This window comes from Pygocentrus nattereri, chromosome 1 (assembly GCF_015220715.1).
Source record: "Pygocentrus nattereri isolate fPygNat1 chromosome 1, fPygNat1.pri, whole genome shotgun sequence".
NCBI classification, from domain to species: domain Eukaryota; kingdom Metazoa; phylum Chordata; class Actinopteri; order Characiformes; family Serrasalmidae; genus Pygocentrus; species Pygocentrus nattereri.
In genome coordinates this window covers 49497126-49519931 of record NC_051211.1, presented here as the reverse complement: position 1 = coordinate 49519931, position 22806 = coordinate 49497126, and the positions used below count along the sequence as shown (strand labels likewise).

The 22806-nt window shown below is 42.4% G+C and overlaps 1 protein-coding gene across 1 annotated transcript in view; it reads left to right on the top strand.

Moving 5' to 3' along the window:
• The window catches only part of srgap1b (SLIT-ROBO Rho GTPase activating protein 1b), a 66577-nt gene extending 45327 nt beyond the window's left edge, over positions 1–21250 (top strand). The window contains exons 9-22 of the mRNA XM_017698910.2: positions 2722–2919; positions 3235–3319; positions 3858–3885; positions 4010–4040; positions 4142–4202; positions 4314–4391; positions 5714–5848; positions 7223–7328; positions 8947–9171; positions 11960–12039; positions 14477–14654; positions 16807–16941; positions 17337–17721; positions 18584–21250. Of these exons, the coding sequence (XP_017554399.1) occupies positions 2722–2919; positions 3235–3319; positions 3858–3885; positions 4010–4040; positions 4142–4202; positions 4314–4391; positions 5714–5848; positions 7223–7328; positions 8947–9171; positions 11960–12039; positions 14477–14654; positions 16807–16941; positions 17337–17721; positions 18584–19003 (2145 nt within the window). The 3' untranslated portion in view covers positions 19004–21250. The remainder of the gene's footprint in view (positions 1–2721; positions 2920–3234; positions 3320–3857; positions 3886–4009; positions 4041–4141; positions 4203–4313; positions 4392–5713; positions 5849–7222; positions 7329–8946; positions 9172–11959; positions 12040–14476; positions 14655–16806; positions 16942–17336; positions 17722–18583) is intronic.
• The last annotated feature ends 1556 nt before the right edge of the window (positions 21251–22806 follow it).

The window sequence follows — 22806 nt, the reverse complement described above, 5'->3', positions numbered from 1 at the left end:
AAAAACACAGACTTTTCTCTGTTTTAAGCTTTAGTTCAACTATGGCCACTTTTCTCGCATCTCTGGCAGGACACTGTTCTGAAAACATACAGTAGGTTTTTGTAAAATGTTTTGATTTTTTTACAAGGCTGAAGTCAGCTTCTTATTCATCAGTTGCTTGTTCAAATTTTTTCATTCCACCTTAAATGGTGCCTGAGGTGCCGAAAGTAGGTGCCGCAGTATTTAAGATGGAACAGGGAAATTCGAACAAGAAGCTGGCGAATGAGAAGCAACTTCAGCTTTGCGACTTCTCAGTGTTTGACAGTTTCTCATTGCAGGTTAAATGTACCAGTTGGACTGAACATAAATGCAAATAAGAATTTGTCTTCAAAGTATACATGCACGTCTTAAATCTCTCTCTTTGCCGTGTCGTTAGCTAGTAGCTAGGTTAGATTGTTGTCTGTGTTGCTATGGTGACCAGCACTTTATGCGCCAGTCTTCAGAGTTAAAGGGTGAAATAGCAGTTCTACATTAACTCCAGCGTTTCAGACCATGTATTGTTAAACTGTGTTGAATGATCAGCAGAGTTTTATTTTACTGTAAAGGAGGATTATTTTATTTTATACCTAAAAATCTAATTCTGCTGTGGAGCCACAACAGGGTAGAAAAAGAGCCACGTTTTGCCAACCCCTGGTCCAGGCTATCATGTTGTCATCAGGGCTATCTGAGGTGGACTTAAGTACGTGATTAGAGCAAAAAAATAAGAAGGTTAATATTCCTAAAACTTCAAATTAGAAGCACATTTTTGTTCAGTGAATAATTTGATTAGGAGACTTGCTGACCGGGTTTTCCCCATGTGTCTCATCAGAATGTATTCTGAATGTATTTTAAAGGAATTTTGAATATGTTTGAATAACTTTGTGTTGTAGCAGAACATATTACTGCGCACATTTAAGACGATAAATTTGGCTTTCAGCCATCACTGCTTTTTCAGTGTATTCTGCCTCACTGTCTCACTCACTCTATCACTCGCTCACATACACATACCTTTCTTCTACCTTGTTGGAGAGGAGGTTTATTTGCTGGTTGGTGGCAGGCCAGCTGTTTCCTCCAGCTCTCTCTCTCTGACTCACTCGCACACACTTTCCTCTCTCTTGCTGCTGGAGAGGAGTTCTGTTATTGCTGCTTGGTGGCAGGCCAGCTGTTTCCTACAGCTCTCTCCATGTGAAGGGCAGAGCTGAAGTGCTGATGAAGGTTTTATCCCTGCACCGAGTTCCTCCCTCTCCACACTCTGCCTTACAGCCGCTTGTCTCTGGGTAGATTCTTCAACATTAAACAGCCCATTATACATTCAGATTCAGTGGCATGCACAATGACTAAAGTGAGGAAAATGTATTCAGACACTTGTTTTTTTTTTTTTATTTAACATACATCTAGTTCAGTTGTGAACATATGATGTGTTGACTAAATGAAAAAAAACATTAAATAACATCCAGCCCTACTTTTAGCTAATAAACTACAGCTTTCTATTTTTACACCAGCCAAACATACATTCCTTCTGGTGTGGGTTTGTTCATGCTTAAGAATGCCACTTGATTGCTAATAGCGCCCCCTTGTGGGGAATCTGAATTATTGTTGAGAAAGCAAATTCTGTATGTTAAACAAAATGAACATTACATGTTATTTTTAGAAAATTTGTGCTTTGTGGCACCAGTGCTAAATGCTCAAAAGGTTTACAGACAGCCCCTAACTGAAGGACCCTCATAACTTTGGGGAATTGAAAACAATTCGCCAAGAAAAATGGGCTGAAATCCAACCACAAGGCTGCAGTGGAGCTTGGTATTTCTCATCATACATGCTTCAAAGCTGTGATTTCCAATTAACCAACTAATGATTACTACTGAATACTAATGGTATTCATTATTGGTGTCTGAATACTTTTTTAACTGTCAATTTAGTTTTTAAACTTTTGTGTGTAAACATAAGAAAAATGTGTTTGTGCTTATGAATACATACGTTTTTTGTTTTATATTTAAATCATACATATAAGTCAAAAGACAAGTTGTTATATTGACTGGAAGAATATTAATTAAAATACTTTAATACTCTAAATACTTTCTCTGTACTGTATCTATGGAATGCATGTGCATTTTATGTGTTCATTGAGTTGCCAGTTTATTAGGCATACCTACCAAATAGATCTAATGCCTGCACTCCTTGTGAAACGGTGCACTTTGTCGCTTCACAATTACAGACTGTCCAATCTAATCTGCAAAGGGCCAAGGTGGTTGTAGGTTTTCGTTGCAACAAAGCAGAGCACACATGACCAGTTGTTTAAAGACTAAGACTGGCTGATTAAACGAGTGGAATCAGCTGTGCTTCTTGTTTGGAACAAAAACCTGCCCCCACACCAGCCCTTTGAGGATAAGGTTGGACATTCCTGCTTTAAGCCATCTCTTTCTGCTCAATTTATCAGTCTCCATCAAAAAGCACCTGGTCCTATGGTGATTCCATACCACTGACAGAGAAGGTTTAGACCCACATCTTCAGTCTTTGCAGGTTTCTGGCCAAAATTATACATGGCAACAGATGAGCTACAGTCAGTACGTGTAGACCTATAAATCATACCTGTATGGTTTTCCTGATAAATTGTCAAATCAGTGCAAGTACAAAGGAAGTGTATTTAATAAACATACATACATTCAGTATGCCAGCATGTATGTGTTCTGTATTCCTCCTCAGGTGAAGAAGACGTCAGAGGCCACTCTGAGCACCATCCAGGACATGCTGAACATGGAGGACTATGACGTGTCTGAGAGCTTCCAGCACAGCCGCTCCACAGAGTCTGTCAAATCCAGCGTGTCCGACACCTACCTCAGCAAACCCAGCCTGGCCAAGCGCAGGGCCAACCAGCAGGAGACGGAGCTCTTTTATTTTACCGTGAGAGTCTCTCTCTCTCTCTCTCTCTCTCTCTGACGCACACACTGCTGGGACAATATACTGAATTAATTGTCACTTTAATAAGGTGTTTAATCAGATGTGTAATGTGTATGACTCCGGCAGTGGTATCAGCACTATATGCTTTCTAGTGTCTGACTGAAGCCATAGATCAGAGGCATAACGTCCAATAAGGGTTTCTGCCTGGTCATAGTTTTGAGCAGGAGCAGTGTTTACCCAGTGAGTGCTAGCCAGGAGTAATTACATCATTTAATTATCGGTCTGATTACATTAATATTGACTGTGTGTGTTACGCAGAAGCTGCGCGAGTATCTGGAAGGCAGTAACCTCATCTCCAAACTGCAGGCCAAGCATGATCTACTGAAGAGGAGCATCGCAGAAGGTGGGCTAACCAGTGTAACAACAATGATAAATTATTTTTTATAAATCTGTTGCAGTGAAACAGTTTCTGATCTTTATTGGGCTCCTTCACTTTGTGTATTTTACTTAGAATATTATATCCACTTAGAACATTGGTCTGGTTTTATGTACCAAAACTGGCCATTTGGGATTTTCCAACCTCTTTTTCCCTTAGAATTACACTGGCTGGTTGTGGTACTGCGCCTTTAAGACTAATAATTGCGCTCTATTCTGGTTGGCCGTGATTCATCAGCACTCGGGGCACTCAGTGCATTTTGGTTTTTACATCTGTCTCAGACTCCCATGGCTTAATTTAATGGCATGCTCTACGCGTTTTTCGTGTGTTCACATAGTTTTTGCTGTTTTCCTTCCTTTTTGTCTTTTGCCACTGACATTCAAGTCAATGTCTCTTTTAAAAACTTCACACTCTCATTGTCCTCATCTGTCTTTCACTGTGTCTCAGCATCTGCCACAATAAATGGTGTATTAAGACTTTACAAAAGATTTTTTTTTCTCCACAGGTTATAGGGCAGACATAATGACCACAAGGTAAGAGCCTTTCTGTCCATCTGTCTGTTGTAGTTGTTGTCTTGGCTTTGCTGAGCAATGCAAAACAGATGTGTTTGATGTGTGGATTTTTCTATCTCTCTCCCTTTCTCTTTACCCCTCATAGCCGTCGCCGGAACTCCCACAGCAGGCACCAGGTAGCGTTTCTGTCTCTGTCTCTCGGCTTCTATTTGCCACAGTTGCTTTTTTCCTTTTCCCTTGACCTGTTCTGAAAGTTAGTTCTTTCATTTGTGCTCAGGACGCTGCGAAGGCCATTCCACTGATTGTAGAGAGCTGCATCCGCTACATTAACCTTTACGGTGAGCTGTGAATGCTTATGCATTAGTCACACAGCCAGTGATGCACAGATTTAATGCATCAACACCAACACAAATGAAGTGTAAAGCGTGGTCTTATCATCGCCTCTCCAGGTTTGCAGCACCAGGGCATTTTCAGAGTGTCTGGCTCACAGGTGGAGGTCAATGACATCAAGAACTCTTTTGAGAGAGGTTGGTAGATCTTCTTAGACTTCATGCACTAAGGATGGACAGTACAGCAAAACACATACTTCAAAACATTCATAGTGCACAAAAAGTAGTTTAGTTTTTCTCACATTTGTAAAAATGATGGACAAAATGCAGAAAAACAGTAGCTCCACGTTTATAAACAGTGGCATAGACAGTTGTTACTATGCAGTTTATTTAGTACTGTACTACATTGTGGTTGCTGTCCACAGGCCCTGTATAACTAGTCTAAGGCCCGATTCACACTGTGTGGCGTAAGCGATGCGGAAAGTCAAGCTTTTCGTTTTGACACTCATGTTAACTGGTCAGCGCCTTCTCACAGGCTGCGAAGTGACCGAGCGTCCCGAATGCCTCACTGAAGTGGCGCAGTGTTGAGAGAATAGACCCGGTGCTGATTTTTAGTGTGCGATGCATGCGTCACACAGCAAAATACACTGGAATAAGCCATGAAAATCTGTGAAAATGAAATAGAAAACAGCATACAAACTTAATGTTATTTAACTCATGATGAAATACTAGTTAAACATTAGTGCTGCAAACAGATTTCCCAGTCTAACGACACCAGGCAAACTTCTGCCTAAAAGTCGGAATGCTGCCAATGACAAATAAATATACCATACAGTTTTATTATGTTTTTGTTGAGCAGAGTGACCGATGTGGCCGCATATCCATCTGGAAAATGGAATGTCTGTATAACTTTCTCATTATTCCACTGCACAAGCTGTAGCGCTCACGCCATGCAGAAGCAGTATGTGTGAATAAGGCCTAACTCTGACAGTCTAACTGTGATACCCATGATAGCTACAATGATGAGAGCTCACATCACTCCTGAAGTGGAGGTGTTTCAGCGCAGTAGCCCAGCTTCACCTAAACGTTCAGTTCTTCCGGAGTGCAGTAAATGTGTCATTAAACATTGTTTTGAAGTACCAGTCAAATCTATCTATCTGTCTGATGCTGATAACCTTTTAAAGCAATTTATTATTTGCAATCACTGTGCATCCCTAGTAATTTATCCCAGTACCGATAACACTGTATTTTGGCCATCCACCCTCATGCGCACACACACAATCACAGTGATGAAATAGCAGTGCTCTGTGTTTTTGGGATGCTCTTTCATGCCCACAGAACAGAAGGCAGAATAAAGACACACACTGAAAGCATCTGTTGTGCTAGTGTGGAGTCGTTCAAAGGAAATTCGCCCTGACCGCAATACGCGCAAATTTCTTAAACGTGCCGATTTGCTTTTGGCAGCAGCGCAGATTTGTGCAATTACGAGGTTTCTAGCCATCGTCCTGTCTGTTTCCAAGGCAACGACCCTCTGACAGACGAGGAGAACAACCACGATATCAACTCGGTGGCGGGTGTGTTGAAGATGTACTTCCGCAACCTGGACAACTCGCTCTTCCCCAAAGAGAAGTTCAACGACCTCATCGCCTGCGTCCGTGAGTGCAGAGGAAGGAAGAGAGAGGTGTATGAGAGGAACAGAGAGGGAGAGAAAGCAGAGAGGAAAAGCATTCAGGATATGACAGGGTGCTAAATTCTTCAGTTATCCAGGGAGTTAGGACAGCTGGGGTGTGTGTGTGTGTGTGCGTGTGTGTGTGTGCGTGTGTGTGTGTGTGTGTGTGTGTGTGTGTGTGTGTGTGTGTGTGTGGGGAAAAACAAGAATAAATGTGCACTTTTACATCTTTCTTTCACACAGTAGACAGCAAAATGCTGCGTTTATTCAATTGCGTTTCAAATAAAAGAGCAGTACAAAAACACCTCAGCAATTTAGGTGTGAATGTTTATACTGTGTGAACACTCAAAAAAAAGGTACTAAACTGACTGAAGTGGTGTCCTCAAGAGAAAGTCTTCACTCCCCTTAGTTGGGGAAGAGAATTGCACTCTGTTCCATTACATTTGTGTTTTAAGTTGCATTGACTCCATCCAGCTCGTCTTCGTTCCACGCTTCTGTTTTAAAACATTCGCTTTTGAAAGGGTACAAACATTTTCCCTGAAAAAAAATTTAGGTTCACAGTTGGACTTTGTTGTTGTACCTTTGAGGGAACGTTTACGTTGTTTGTACCTGGATGAACAAAAAATGTACTTATACAGTACCTTTTCTGACCGTGTGGGGCTGCATGATTCATCATATTTTTATTGTTATTGTGATACAAGATTCCACTATAAAGACGTCATTAAGGTCTGTGAAGACAGAATGGATAAAATTACGTTACAGCTAACAGTGCAAGAATTGTATGATTACAAGAAAATAGTTCTGTCTAATTTAGTAGTAGTGGAGTCCGAGTCAAGACCAAGACCAGATTGATTTTTTTTTTTTCATTGTATATTCGTTATCGTTCATTAAACATATATACATCTATATTCATTTTGTTGGCATAAATAGAAAAAGCTGTACTGATTGTTTTACAAAACAGCTTTACAGTGTGCACATATTATATGTAAATTTCATGTTAATAGCTCCTTTAGTATGCCATTGTCTTATTTTGTACTTTGTGCAATAGTGACCAGTGCTTTTATAATAGTCTATATTTAGGTATTTTGCCTAAAGAATATGATAGATTTCTGTTTTAACAGCAAAAAGAGTGTGTATTTTGCACTATATTGCACTATGCACTATGATTTTTGCTTCTGATATGCAATAACAGCTTTGTCGAATATTGCATGTCCATATCGTGCAGCTTTAGCGCAGTACCAGGTGTGATAGTGTTGTGTGCAGTGTAAACGTGTCAGTCAGTCTTTTTATAAATCAGTCATAATATCTTCTTCATAATCAGTCACTTCACAAATAGGTGTATGTTCTAAACCCTCTGCAGGCACAGAGAATTTGTACGAGCGAGCGCTGTCTATTCGGAAGATCCTGATGACATCACCACGGCCTACTCTTGTGATCATGAGATACCTTTTTGCATTCCTCAACCAGTGAGTGCGCACACATGCATATATGTTATTAGGGATGTCTAACGATGTAATAATTACTCATGAATACATGCATTTTTTTGTAGTTAATGACAAAAAAATGTATAAAATTAATTAAAAGTCTTCTTTGCTCAAATTTGACCATAAACAGATATTTTTTTCCACCTTAAGCGGTGCATGCTGTTGTAGTTATGAGTGGACAAAATGGCTTTATCAGAATGTATTTATTACTTTCAGTAACTCAAGAACATTATTTTCATTGTATGGATGCAGAGATCACATGAACCTAACATAAAAATCACACAATTTCCACAGACGTTCAGTGAGAGCAACAGTGGCTGCATATTCTAGCCACTAAGATTTCAGCTTTGTCAGATTTTCTGAATGTCTTGTTTCAAGGAGAACTGGAGCTTTCTACATTGCTTTTGCTTTTGTTAGTTTGCTGCTCACTGACTCCAGGGTTCTCCTGCAAGCAGTGTCTGCTGAAGGCCACCTCCACTGCTAACATTATATTTATAGCTTTATACTTTATAACATTCAACATGGTGAGAGCAGAAACTGTTCTGCAGAGGAGCTTTAAAAGAAGGCGGTGGGACGGGCGTAATTTAATCCAGTTTCAAAATGCCATATTTTTACAACCGTGAGGCGTCTAGGAACCAATCACATACCACTTGAAAGAGAAGGTCATAGAGATGAGACCATCGCCAGAAGATGGGTCCCTTCAGTCTGCGAGGAGATGCGACCCCTGAGCAGAAAGCGTGCTGCATTCTCCATTTCAATAATAGTGAATCTGTCATAACTGTGCAACGTGAAAACGCACTGAGAGCCATGAGTGCAGTGACACCCTGCATGCTCAGTCGAGTATGGGATGAGTTGGACTACGGCGTTGATGTTGTCAGTACAGCTGGAGGAGGTTCATATTGAGCAGGTGTAAAATTATATAATAAACTTTGTGCTCGATTAAACCATTTACAGTTCACTAATTATTTACAAGTGAAATAAATCATTCTGAAATCAGATGAATCTTTTTGAACCACTCTGTATGTGTGTATATATATGTGTATGTGTGTGTGCACTGGTGGAGAAAACGACTCTTGAGCAGAGCGATGCAGCTAAACTAAGTGCCAGCTTTCGCACCGGAAATTAAATCCACTGCCTGCTCTGTGCCAGGAGAGACATAGAAAAGGAGAAAGACAAAAAGAGAGAGAGAGAGAGAGAGAGAGAGAGAAGCAGTGTGAAAGACAAGGGGAGGGAGTGAGGGGGCGTGTGTGAAAGGATGGGTAGAGGTGAAAAGAGAAAAGGTGTGATTTGCTGCTCTGTGATCTCACCATCAGCTTCTCTCTCTTGGAAAGCACACAGGTCTGCTCATCCTGGAGAAATGAACACGCCAGAATAAAATAATGACCCCATCTTTATTAATATGTTCTCGATGTTAAAAGATTTCAGTAGTTTTGCATGAGTGCGAAGGTTTGATTTTATTTGCATGAGCAGTGCATGTAGATATCCTAGGAATCTTTAGCCTTTGTGTTTTTATCTCAGTCATTTCATTAGACAAGGTTTTCTAGTTTCACTGTGGTTGAAACTCAGCAGTATCCTCCACCTCCTCCACCTCTTTCCCCAGTCTGTCTCAGTACAGCGATGAGAACATGATGGACCCTGGTAACCTGGCCATCTGTTTCGGGCCGACCCTGATGCCCACGCCGGACCTGCTGGACCAGGTCTCCTGCCAGGCCCACGTCAACGAGGTCGTCAAGACCATCATCGTCCACCACGAGACCATCTTCCCTGACACCAAAGAGCTGGAGGGGCCCGTCTATGAGAAGTGCATGAGCAGCACAGAGTACTGGTGAGAGCGGGGCTGTATGTGATCTAGCTGCAACAGTTAGTCGAGAAGTTGTCAGTTAGTCATCAGGCATCATGATTTTTGTATCCCAATTGCAGTTTGAAGGAATTTTCAAATTGCAAAAGCTTATATTTTAATTACAACCTATATATTATAACCTGTATTATCACCACATAGTTTAAGAAGTTTTAATATTGTGAAAGATTCAAATCATGTTGCTCGTTTTTTTTTTTTTTTTTTTTTAACTAAAATTGTAAGAGCGTACGACCCTACTGTATGTTCAGCTGAAATGCTCCCTAGAACAGGGGTAGGCAATTAATTTTCCCAAGGTGCCACATGAGAAATTGGAACTGTTTTAGAGGGCCAGACAAACATACTTAACTCTGTTCTGCCCAATACATATATACTGTATACAGCATCTATAATATCCCTTATATATATATATATATATATATATATATATATATATATATATATATATATATATATATATATATAAGGGATATTATAGATGCTGTATACAGTATATATGTATTGGGCATATATATATATATATATATATATATATATATATATATATATATATATATATATATATATATATATATATAAACCAGTAAATGAAATATTACAATGATGCAATCAAAATGTGGAGGATTATATCATTATTTAATAAACTTGTGGTGGTTCAGTTTAGAAAATTGTAAATATTTTGCATTGTTTAAAAAAAACTAGCATCACAACCTGACATAAAATTGCACGTTTTTCAAAGACCAGCATCACTTTAACTTAAATGGCTTCCTGTTTCTTGCAATTGCAATAAGCTGGTCCTGACTGCTGCATCACAGGATGAGCGGAGCTTTGTAAAAAATCCTTGCTGCCTTTGCAGCTTCGCTAGCAGATCTTCAGGTGGCCGAGCCCGCTCTGCATCAGCCGAGCTCTTGTGTTTCTCCACGGGCTTACTCTCGTAATGACGATTCAGACTGTAATCCTGAAACACGGCTATCTGTTCTCCACAAACTAAGCACACAGCTTTACGTTTGACTTCAGTAAATAAATATTTAGAAGTTCATGTCTTGTTAACTCTTGCAGTCTTGCAGCATGCAGTCTTTCTTTTTTTAACGTTAGCCAACATATTTAAGGGCTAAGAGCTTAAGAGCTATCTTGAAAGCTGTCCAACGCATTTGCTGACACATTTGAGTGTTTTATATATATAAAACAAAAGGGTTGCCTTCAAAATAAAAGCGCTGTAGTTGTATTTCTTGCACCTATCTCAGTGTAATAGGCGGCGTCGTTACACGTTTAATTTTCACTTTTAATTTACCAACAATCTCACACGGGCCAGTAAGAGATAGTCAGAGGGCCCGGTATTGGCCCGCGGGATGTACAATGCCCAGGTCTGCCCTAGAACCTCAGCAGGAATGGGTGGGGCTAAACTGCTGTAGGCTGAACAGGCAGATGTATGTAAGTGTAGTGTAATGACTGAATACTGAATAGCAAATGACTGGGGAGTGAAAGGCACGTTTTAAAGCTTTTACAAATATTTACATACTTTATCAAACTTTTTTACTTCATGAAAATAGGAAAATTCAGTTTTCCATGGTATGGGCTCTCTAATACAATGAAGCGTTTTCAGAGAGTGGGTTTTTCATGTGAGCCACTTGGTTGAACCAATAGTCTGCAATACGCTACAGGACACACTGGCTTTATAGCTTCAGTCATTTCAATGTACCATAGTTGAATAAATCACATACATGGATCCTGGGGGCAGTCATGGGCTGGAGGTTAGGGAACTGGCCCTGTGATCGGAAGGTTGCCGGTTTGATCCCCAGAGCCGACAGTACATGACTGAGGTGTCCTTGAGCAAGACACCCAACCCCCCACAGCTCCCCGGGCACTGCAGATAGGGCTGCCCACCGCTCCGGGCAAGGGTGCTCACTGCCCCCTAGTGTGTATGTGGTGTTTCACTGCATGGATGGGTTAAATGCGGAGGTGAAATTTCCCCATTGTGGGTCACTTAACTTGGAATGATGGCAGTGCTGTGCGAGAGTTCCCAGGATCACATCACAGATGCGCCCCAAATTGTTACGACCCCACGTTTAGTCTAAGGCCCTGTGGGATCAGTAACATGTGGCATTAAAATACTGAACTGACCTTGATGGATTAAAAGCTGGAGGAGCAGGCCACTAGAGCTTTTGAAGCCATTTTATTAAAACCAACCACAATAAACTGGTGTGCTGTGTTATCTAGTGCCACACTGGAAGAGTCAAACTGTGGACAGCACCAAAGAAAAGAACAAAACCTAACAACACTTGCCTGCTCTGAAACAAAAGCACTTACCTAACCTAAAAGAAAGGAAACAAAAGCCAACTACACTTCCCTGGCGGGTAATCAAAAGTACATGCGGTGCTGCCTTCTGACCTAGGGAACTAGACAGAGTGGACTTCCCCATGGGGGAAATATAGACACACCTCCTTACCCGTTTGAAACCCCTGGTGGTACAATCTCTTGTAAAAAAAAAGTTAAAGAAGTGCTGGTGAAATACCTAAAACAAAAGCACACTCCCAACACAAGGACAAACAGAGGAACATCTATTCATCATTTAATAATAGCTGATGAATTAATTCATTGTAACAGTATGCATTAGTTGCGGCTCTGGTGTGAGCAGCGGTTGCCAGGGCTATGTGTGTATTGGAGGAGGCATTTCTGAACAATTTTAGGACTAAGTAGTGGGGAAAACTGTCTTCTGAAAGGTCTTCTGTCATTGATCTCTCTCCTCTCTACCCCTCAGTGAGAGTCCCTACAGTGAGCCAGGAGCATTTGAAGAGGGAGAGCAGGACGGTGGCACTGAGACACAGACCAGTGAAGAGGGTACGTCATAAATGCATGCGCACACTAAACTTCAGTCTTTTTCTTCTCCATGAATTCATTTAATGCTCCTAATGAACTCTTACAGGTCAAGAAGTCTGAAGGTTGTCTTGCTTTTTAATTACGTAATTGTTTTACACATTGACATTTACATTTGAACATGTACAGGTTGAGGGGACTAGGAAGTTTTATGTCTCGGAGACTAGCCTGCTTCACTGTAGCCAAGTCGTACGAAAAGAATAGCTTAGTAATACAAGACCTCAGAACCTTTATAGTCTTCCTGTATTATAAGAGGGTTTATCCCATATTATATCAGACCCAGACAGGCTTAACTCTGCACTATGTTTTTTTTTCAATATCAAAAACATGCCCAGTTTAAAAAGATTGTTTGTTTATCTCAGACAAACAAAATTATATGTAAAATTAACTTCTACACACATGAAAAATAACTATATCTGCTTACAAACACACGTGGTATCAGTTGAAAATTTACAGTCTGCACTTTCTGACAGAATTTCTTAGCTTGTTTGTTATTAGAGATGGGACCGATGTTGACATCACTGCTTGTATTATGTGTAAAGCTGGCGTGCTGTGGGGTGGAAGTGCAGCTGCATCGGATAATACAACCAGTTTAATCACCTGCAGAGGTTTCATGTGAAAGAATACCAGGAGTTCATGCCAGCTAACACACAGGAAGACACTACGCAGCAGCGACTCTCACTGATGCTTTACAGAAATGAGAGAAACTTCCAGCAAACAACCCAAAAGCTAAAGGGATCACAGAGAAGTTGCCAAACTTCATTACATTCAATGACCAACCACTCTCTGTAGTGGAAAATGTCGGATTTCACAGCCTGTTGGCGAACTTAGAGCCTCATCGAGAAAATACATTTCAGAGACAGAGATGTGAGCCCACTGTTCACTGGGTGAACTCAGAAACGTGTGCACTGCAGAGTGTGGTGCATCAGGTGAAAAAGTGCAGGGGGTCACACATCAGCAGTTCAGGTGCAGCCTTCGTTACAGATATGCTTAGTGATTAGAAGAGTCAACACCGTAAACCCAGTACCAACAATAATCATCATCATATCAAAGTAAAAAAATTAGCTCTTGTATCAGAACCTGTATCAGTATGTAATGTGGCAACCAGACGCTCGCAGATGTGATAAGAAGGTTGTTTAATGAAAACAAAACAAGCGTAGTCAAAAAGGGGCAAATCACAAAACGTAGTCAAAGTCCAAGCCAAAAAGTCGACACACAGATCCAACCAAACGGGCAAAGGTACAAAGGGATGAGGCAGAAATCGCAAACTGGATAAAGAAGCAAAAGGTCAAAAAGCAAATCAGATCAAACAGAACAGACAGGAAACACTCAGTAGTCTCATTGAAACAATACTTCAACATTTCTAGCTAAAGTCCGGGCTTAAATACTCTAAGCTATCTGTCACATGACCACACATACACGGGTGCATAGAGTTAATAGTCAGGTGAATGTGAGCGCTGATAGGAGCGCTTGCGAGAGTTCAAAGTCACGTGGGATTCTACGAAATCCTGGGTAATGGAGTCCGAGTGTGGATGTTCAGTCACCTGATCTCCCAGAGCATTCAAGGAGATGAAGTCTGTGTCCTCCATAGAGGAAGCCGAATGTGTGACACGGTATTTGCAGTTGTGTATCGGAATCAGATCTGAACTGAAAAAATCACCATTTGTTACTACAAGTGAGAAGTATTTCATGTTCATATTCATATATAAAATTATAACAAGCTCCAGCGATAGCTGCTGCTTCTAAGGCTTACTGAAAACCGCCTGCTGACTGTGTTGTTAAAGGGCGTATACCCTACGTATATCCGTCTGACATTTGTGAGGTTTTATGTACCAGAAACGGTCATTTCATTTCTACATGACCATTTTCTAACATCTGTTTCTGCCATAGTGCCTGTAAGATTGGTATGTAAATTGTCTCAGTTCTGATTGGTTACTCTATTTTGTGCCTTATTCGAGGGATGAACACTGCATTTACATTTTTGGCATTTGGCTGACGCTCTCATCCAGAGCGACTTACAATTTGATCATTTTACACAAGTAGGCGAAGGTGGTGTTAGGAATCTTGCCCAAGGACTCTTATTGGTATAGTGTAGGGTGTTCGCCCAGGTGCGGGATTGAACCCCAGTCTACAGCGTAGAAGGCAGAGGTGTTACCCACTACATTACACCAACACTGCTGAATGGGCAGGGCAAAACTATTGTAGACTGAAAAAGTGTGTATATGTAAATACTTTGTTTTTTGTGACGTGTTTATGCAGCTTAGTGTCCATACTACACAAAACTGTCATTTTTTAAAAAGTGAGAAAAATTCAGTCTTTCACAATACAGGACTTTAATACAGGACTTTAATACAGGACTTTTATACAGGACTTTAATACAGTTTCTCCATCTGTGTTTCAGAGGGGGAGCCGGTGGAGGCCATAGCTAAGTTTGACTACGTGGGGCGCTCAGGCCGCGAGCTGTCCTTTAAGAAGGGGGCAACTCTGCTGCTATTCCAGAGAGCTTCGGAGGACTGGTGGGAGGGACGACACAACGGCACTGATGGACTCATACCACACCAGTACATCACACTGCAGGAGTGAGTTCATATCATAGCCATGCAGGCGTTACAGAAGCGGTTGACATGTCTGGTGATGCTCACTTGAATGCAATGATTTTGTTGATTTTATTGATTTTTCTGTAGTAGAGAAAAATCTACTTCGGCCAAAATTAGTGTAGGACTGTAGGGATTTTACAGATTTGTATTCAAAAATAAAAATCAGAAATGGGTAGATTTTGTGTCTAATAAGTAAGAAGATCTAATGAGTTAACGTTAACGGGTACAGTGTTGGTGGCCTGATGAGGGTTTGCTTTTCTCCTCAGTGGACGATGTGCTGACATGGTAATTTGTCAGAAAAAAATATTTTCCTCTTTCTGGATATGGCTAACATCAGCTAGAGCCTAGTTAGTGGAAACATCAGCTAGAGCCTAGTTAGTGGAAACATCAGCTAGAGCCTAGTTAGTGGAAACATCAGCTAGAGCCTAGTTAGTGGAAACATCAGCTAGAGCCTAGTTAGTGGAAAAGCCATGCCAGAGTTGGCTGTGCTACACTATATGGACAGAAGTATTGGGACACCTACACATTACACCTACAGGAGCTTTTATGACATCCCATTCTAAATTCAGTGCCATTAATATGGAGTTGGTCCCCCTTTGCAGCTATAACAGCTTCCACTCTTCTGGGAAGCTTTCTACAGGATTTTGGAGAGTGTCTGTGGGAATTTTTGTCCGTACATCCTGAAGAACATTTGTGAGGTCAGACAGAGAAGGCCTGGCTCGCAATCTTCGTTCTAGTTCTCTCCAGAGGTGTTCAGCAGGGCTGAGTTCAGTGCTCTGTGAGGGCCAGTCAAGTTCTTTCACACCAAACTCACTCAGCCATGGCTTTATGGACCTTGCTTTGTGCACTGGTGCGCAGTCGTGCTGGAACAGAAAAGGGTCTTCCCCAAACTGTTCCCACAAAGTTGGAGGCATACAATTGTCCAAAATGTCTTGGTCTGCTGGGGCATTAAGATTTCCATTCGCTTGAAATAAGGGGTCTAGACTAACCCCGGAAAAGCAACCCCATAGCATTATCCCTCCACCGCCAAACATTACACTTAGCACAATGCTGTCAGGCAGGTAATGTTTGCCTGACATTCACCGATCCCAGACTCGTCCATCAGACTGCCAGATAGAGAAGTGTGATTTGTCAATCTACAGAATGTTTCCACTGCTCCAGAGTCCAGTTGCTTTACATCACTCCATCCGATGCTTGGCATTGTGCTTGGTCATGTAAGGCATGTAAGGCTGCTCGGCCATGGAAACCCATGCCATAAAGCTCCAGGCACTCAGTTTTTGTGCTAATATTGATGCCAGAGGAAATTTGGAACTGCGGTTATTGATCAGCAGAGCATTGGCGACTTTAATGCGCTATGCTCCTCAGTACTTGGCGACCCGCTCTGTAACTTTACATGGTCTGACACTTTGTGGCTGAGTTGCTGTGGTTCCTAAACACTTGCACTTTTCAGTAATACCACTCACAGTTAATGGTGGAATATCCAGAAGGGAACAAATTTCGCAAACTTATCTGTTGCAACAGTAGCATCCAATTACAGTACCACACTTTGACTCAGTGAGCTCTTTAGAATCACCCATTCAGACTGCAAGGTTAGGTGCTTGACTTTATACACCAGTGGCAGTGGGACTGACAAACACCCGAATTCAGTGGTTATGTGTCCCAATACTTATGTCTATATAGTGTATCTCTACCATCACAATAATGTCATTAATAACACTTTCTTGGAAACATGCTCACATTCAGGCACTTGTGTTTTGTAGTAGCAAAAGATAAAATGCTTGCAAGAGTCATTTTTTACAGTCCTATTAAAAAATAAAACCCTGAATTTTTTCCCTGAATTGTTATCCTGTTTATTTTCTCCATCTTTCTGTGATAAAAAGTATTGAGTCCACTTTGATCGGTTAACCGAGTACTGGAGTGGTAGGCGATTCAGTTTTGTTCTCATTTATTTCACTTGACTCAGTAATATCTGATGGGAGGTCTAATTATCCAAGTAATTTAGGTATTGATTGAATTGATCTGCTAACTGATTAATCAGGCAGTTAGCTGATGTGTTAATGATGGATGGCTGGACAGAAGGAGGGATGGAGTGATGAACGGGTAAGCTTAATGGACTGGTTCTTTTCCTTCTCAGGGAGGAGGCCATGTCAGACACTCTGAGTCAGAAGGCAGACAGTGAGGTCAGCAGCACTCCGTCAGATGAAGTCAGCTCCAGGAGGTCCCTGACCTCCCCCACTGAACCCAGACTGCCAGAAACCTTCATCAGCCGGTGAACACCCTCACATACATACTTGAGACATTCCTCAATCCACACCATTTGAATGGAAAAGTGCGTGAACGCTCTCTCACAGGCACACAGCCACACACACTTACGCTCACATATTTTACCCAATTTAAGACCAGCTGTGAGGAGGAATACGAGGTCTTGTGTGGAGTGAAAGGAAATTCCAGAGCTACACTGTGCTGCGCTGAAAACGCAGCTTGAGTCACGTTTCGTGCCATTAAATCCAGACAAGTACCAAAATACTCTCACTGTACAGAATGTTTTGAATAATATTTCCCCCAAATCCTTATCTTAAATTTTCAGATTGGACTGTATTTTTTTTTCTTCTGTTTGATCCATCATAATCATTTTATTCTCCATCTTTTTTTCACCACTGTCAGTCACCGGAAAAGGACGGAGGCTCTGCTGCGGCGTGTGCCAGGGCGCCTCAATGATGGGCACTGCCACGGGAACGGCCTGGAGCGCAGCTCCCCCCCAGTGACGGTCACTGTGACGGGTCACTTCAGTCCGCGGGAGCTGCTGCGTGGGCACTCTGGGCCCCAGGACAGCCCTGAACAGCTGCGCCGGCGAGGGGGTCACCCCACCACCACTGCACCCACCACGACCACCACCAACGGCACACTGAGCTCCAGCATCAGCCGCCACGAGTCTCTGCGAAGGGAGAGAGAGACGGAGAGCCCCCCCATCCGCCAGTCACCGTCGGCTCTGCACTGCAGCCTGCCCGAGCAGAGGGCACGCACGCTCAACCCACACACCATGGCACAGGTCAGAGCACGCACACTTGTACTTATCATATATTTAAGTATATACCGATTTATGCATGTATCGATTCATTATACAATGTTGGAATTTAATTGTGGTCCACAAATTAGTTCATTTTTTCATTTTTTTACTTATTATGAATGTAGACAATTACTGAATGAATTCAATAAAAGCACACCTTGTTTTCAATAAAAACATGATATCCTCGAGAGGTGCAATATACTGGTTGAAACTGTTTCTAAAGTATTAGTTGTAATTACCGCTGGACTGGTATGCCGCAGATATTGCAACATATATACGGTGCATAATATGCTTATGCTCCTGTGTAGTGAGTTGTAGTTTGAGGTAAGTGAGTCCCCCCACCGCCCTCCCTCAGTCAGTCTTCCCTCACACTCCCACCGCATGTTGAAAGCACAGTCTGAACTCACAAACTTCTATTTTTACATTTTTTTTGCTTTTTAAGGGACATATCTGAATGTGTTGTTGTTAATCTACCAAATAGGTTAAGTTAAGCATCTAAAATGGTTTTATTTCAAAATAATTTACACATAAATTCACTTTACTGTGAAATACATTTTTGCCGTACCACTCACTGCTACTTGTGAGTCTGAAAGCTGAAGGTTTAGCAATAGCTAGAATTCACTTGGCCAGGGGCACTTGGTGCTAAATAAAATACCAGGCCAGCCACAGTCGAGAAGTTGAACGCTGTATTCTGCTCTTTTTATTTGGTGTCGAATAAAATATCTAACAATGTACAAAGTTGCATTGATTGGTTAGTGGGGCGTCGGCCTTGTCCTTTGTTGCTGCATATTCACGACACTTACCCTGAATAGATGTCATACTGTGCGTATGTGTGCGCTCACAGGACATTGAGGAGACCATGAGCCTGGCCCTGAGTGAGCTGCGTGAGCTGGAGCGGCAAAGCGGGAAGCCGGCCGCACCGGACCTGGTGCTAGACACCCTGGAGCAGGTGAAGAGCAGCCCCTCATTACCTTCGGGTTCCACCCCATCCAGCCTGTCCAGCCCGAGCGACTCCCCCAGCCCGCTGAGCCCCCACAGCCCCCTGCCACCTCTCCCCCCACTGCCCGGACCCTCCTCGCGCCGCTGCCCCAACGATCCTCCCGCCTCCTTCCTGCCAGCCGCCTCGCCCCGCATGGGAGTGACGCTGCGCCCCCCGGCCCTGCGCCCCAAGCCTCCCGTGCTCCCCAAAGCCAATCCTCCACCCTCTCAGCAGCCCCCCACCCAGCCCCAGAACTACCCTGCCGACAAGTCCGGCACCATGTGAGCCCAGTCTTGTACGGGCCGAACCGGAGGAAACAGGGTCCAGACTAAAGCCTGAGAATTGAAGTAGTTACGGAGGGTTAGACAGGGTGATTCTGTTAAATAAGCGAATACACGGTATGGCCGATAGCTAGCTTAAACGCAAGAGCGGTCAGATAGAGTTAGTCTATGATATTATAATCATTTAATGTGTCGTCAGGGTGATGTGTGCGTGTGTGCATATTCTCTAAAAGTGACTAGGACTTTAACTGTGTCTGTGTGTAGATATGTTTATAAGGAACACATTCAGAGACGGCGGAGAGAGAGAGAGAGAGAGACTGCTTGAGATTTCATGTACAGGAAGTACTGTTATTCTGTTTGTCGGGAGTCTGGCCATGGGAAATGTAGGTTTTTTTGTTTTGTTTTTTTTGTTTTGTTTTTTTTGGAGTCCTCCTTCGGTGCAATGTATTTTTAGTGCTTTGATTTGTTAGGCCTTATTAAAGGGATGTGTTTTCCCTGGCAAAAACGGGGCCATTCTTAAAAGTTGCTGCTGCTTTCTTTCTGACGTTTTTAAGACTTATGTTGTAGGAAGTGACACAGGTGCCTCATGGGAAAAGGGTTATTCACGTGTCTTGATGGTGAATGTAGTTTTTAAGCCACGCAGTGCACCTATAGCCTCCGAGAGATGAACGAGGCTATTAAAGAACACCGAATGTATTAAAGGAGCAGTGAGTGTAGTTGTCTGTTAAAACATATAAAGTAATACTATATCGCGTAGGTTTCTTTGACCTTTGGGAAATGCTTTCCCGTCGTTGAGCGGTCAGTTCCAATTTGTGGAAAGCTTCGTTTTGTCAGTGTTATGACAGAAATCCACTTAGTGCTCCTTTAACTGAATGTTCCACGTTTATGTTTTTTCACTCTAACACCACACCGAGCCTTTATTACCAGATAAACCTCCCCCTTTACCGTGGTACGCAACCTGAGGCCTGATTGGACGCTGCAGGAAAAGGACAGAGGCCAGACGTTCTGAGGGCACATGTGCGTACTTAATAGCTTTAACGAGATATTACAAGGCACTTGCTGTGGAAATGGGACTACACCCCGGGTCCTGAGGAAGAAACCGACGACGGTAGAGGCGGAAAAGCATCGGCGGACCTTGGGACAGCATGACCTCAGCCATCGGGCCACGCCTTCCCTCAGGTTGTCATGGTAATGCTTCCATTCTGCCACTGCTGCTCTTGTTAGAGGCCCAGTAGTGATTCTGATTTGTTCAGCCTGTACTTCCAGTGCGCGTGTGCGTGTATGTGTACGTGTATGTGCGGCGGACTCTCTTCTGGAGCACACTTTAATAGTTCATGTTTAACGGGCTCTCCTGTGTGTCAGCATGCTTGTGCGTTTGGTGTTTCCACGTCAAAGTGCAGTCCGCTGCGCTTGGTTTTAGGGCGCTGATGGATTATTCATGCCTGCCATGAGAGTGAGACCAAGAGTGAGCGGAGCACGTGTGCAGGCAGAGTGTGCGAAGGAGAGAGCGAACCGTGCCAACATACAAGACCGACTGTTTGTTTGTATGTGTTTGAGAGTGACTCTCCAAGTGTGTAGACGCGTTTGAAGGTGAGGGAGGACGGCGGACGTTTGAGCGCTTGAAAGACAGCGCGAGGCCATGCGTCCACCAAACAGCCATGTTTTCACTTTTTTATGCACAAACGAAATGATTGTTTATCACTTTCCAGCTGGTTCCTCTCCTCTCTTGAAGTTTTCTTTTCTACCTGCAATATTTTATACTTATTTATTGATCCTGGTTTTAAGTGGGTGTAGATGTTTTTTTAAAGCCTCCTCGTTTCTACTGGTGCTCTCTCGCGTGACGGCGTGCGTGTTCGTCCCTGCGTTTGCTGCCGTTTCAAACTCTCCCCTCCTGCCCACCACCGACACACGCACACGCACGCTCTCTCTCACCCACATACACGCTGTGTGTTCACGCGAAAGTGCCTTTCAGGACGTGTGAGTGGAGGAGCCTGTTCTGTTAGGGGATGTGTGCTCCTGTCTTTCTCTGAAGCGTCGTTCCAAGAATGAAACAGTACGACTAGAGCTCTTTCCAAACGTTTAGCCACCTTTGAATGAATTATAAATGATGTACATTTAACCCATTGTGATGTTGCACTTTTCATGTATTGGACTGTATTTGGCATGTAGCATTATATCATGTTCCAGTGCATTTTAAGAAGGTGTCAAGAACTTGAATGTCTTTGAAATAAAGTAAAGTTCATATGTCTCACTCTGGGCTCCAGCGCTCTGTTTACTTGCATGTTAGTGATTTACACGCAGGGCTGAGCAATTTGGGTTAAAAAAATTATGGATTGCAATTTTTTTCTGATCGATATTATGACAGATTTTAATTGTGATTATATTCTGTAAAATGAAAGACTGAATTTATAAATCTGAATCTTATAATAAATGAATAATAATAAATTTCATTTATATAGCGCCTTTCACAAACCCAAGGTTGCTTCACATAGCAAAAAAATATATATATACAGAGGAGGAGGAAGAAAAATGTGCATTAAACAGAAAAGTCTTTAAGAGAAGAAAGAGAAGAGCAGTCCCTGAGGGGTTGATTCTTATGAAATGGCTCGCTGCTAACTCACTCGCCCTTGCAGCGCTGATGCTCTCCTCTTCTGGAAAAGCTCTTTCCAGCCAAGTTCACATTAAGCGTCTTTGCTCAAATCGGATTTACTCCGATCTGATCTCTCTGACAGGATGGTTCACCCTCGTACATCACGAGCACATGAACCCCGACCCGAGCGTCACATGAAGGTCGCGTGACCACGAGGACCACATATGAAAGTGACACAGGTTGGATTTTGAAAAGATCAGATTCGTGTGTCAACATAGCCCAGAAAACATCAGATCTGAGTCACATTAAGGCAAAAAATCTGATTTGTGCCACTTCAACCTGGTAATGTGAACGTTCACCATCATTCAGTTTCCATGGCAGCAGCGCAGAATGGAAGTTAAAGCCTGTAAACGGTGGAAAAGCAGCTCATCTCACCTTCATCACCTTCATCTGGCTGTAACAGAGACCTGAGAGCTGATCTTCTCAGCGAAGCTCGTTCTGCTCGTTAGTTTGTGCGGATGATGCAGTGATTCATTCACGTGAAGTTACTGAGTAGCATGTGGTCATGAGGGTCATTTCAGGACACCGGTTCGTTCACATTAATGACAGATTTGAGTCACTGACCTAAACGAGAGTGAACTGTCCTGTCAGAGATTGAATCTTAGCAAAAAATTGGACTTGAGCAACGAGGCTTGTAATGTGAATGTAGCCCTGGTTTGGTAATGAGCTCTTCCACACATTAACTGAGGTCTTACACATCTCCTCTTCTGTCTTCAGTTTGAGGAATGAGTAATGAATCACTCTAACGTTTTTCAGAGGTACTCCAGGCATAGTGGCAGTTGTAGGCTATGAAGGACCAACTGAATTAATTTGCTACAGTGCCACCCAGAGGGAGACCAGTGCTATATCTCTAGTTAGTCAGGAATACCAGAGACATCTCTTCCCAGCACTCCCTGCCCATCTTGTTAAGAATACAAGAATTAGGGTTCAACTGTGTTTGTCTGCAAGACACCTGGATGTTAATTTGAGAGTGAACCTAAAATTCTAATCTAAAAGAATTGGAATTGAGGAATTGAATTTCAATTAGGAATTGAATTTCAGACCTGTGTACAATTACATTCGGGTTCATATTGCTATATTCATATCAAAGCCAGATGATATAATACGGATTCAAAACAGCATTCAAATTCAAATTTCTGCATTTAAATAAATTTCTA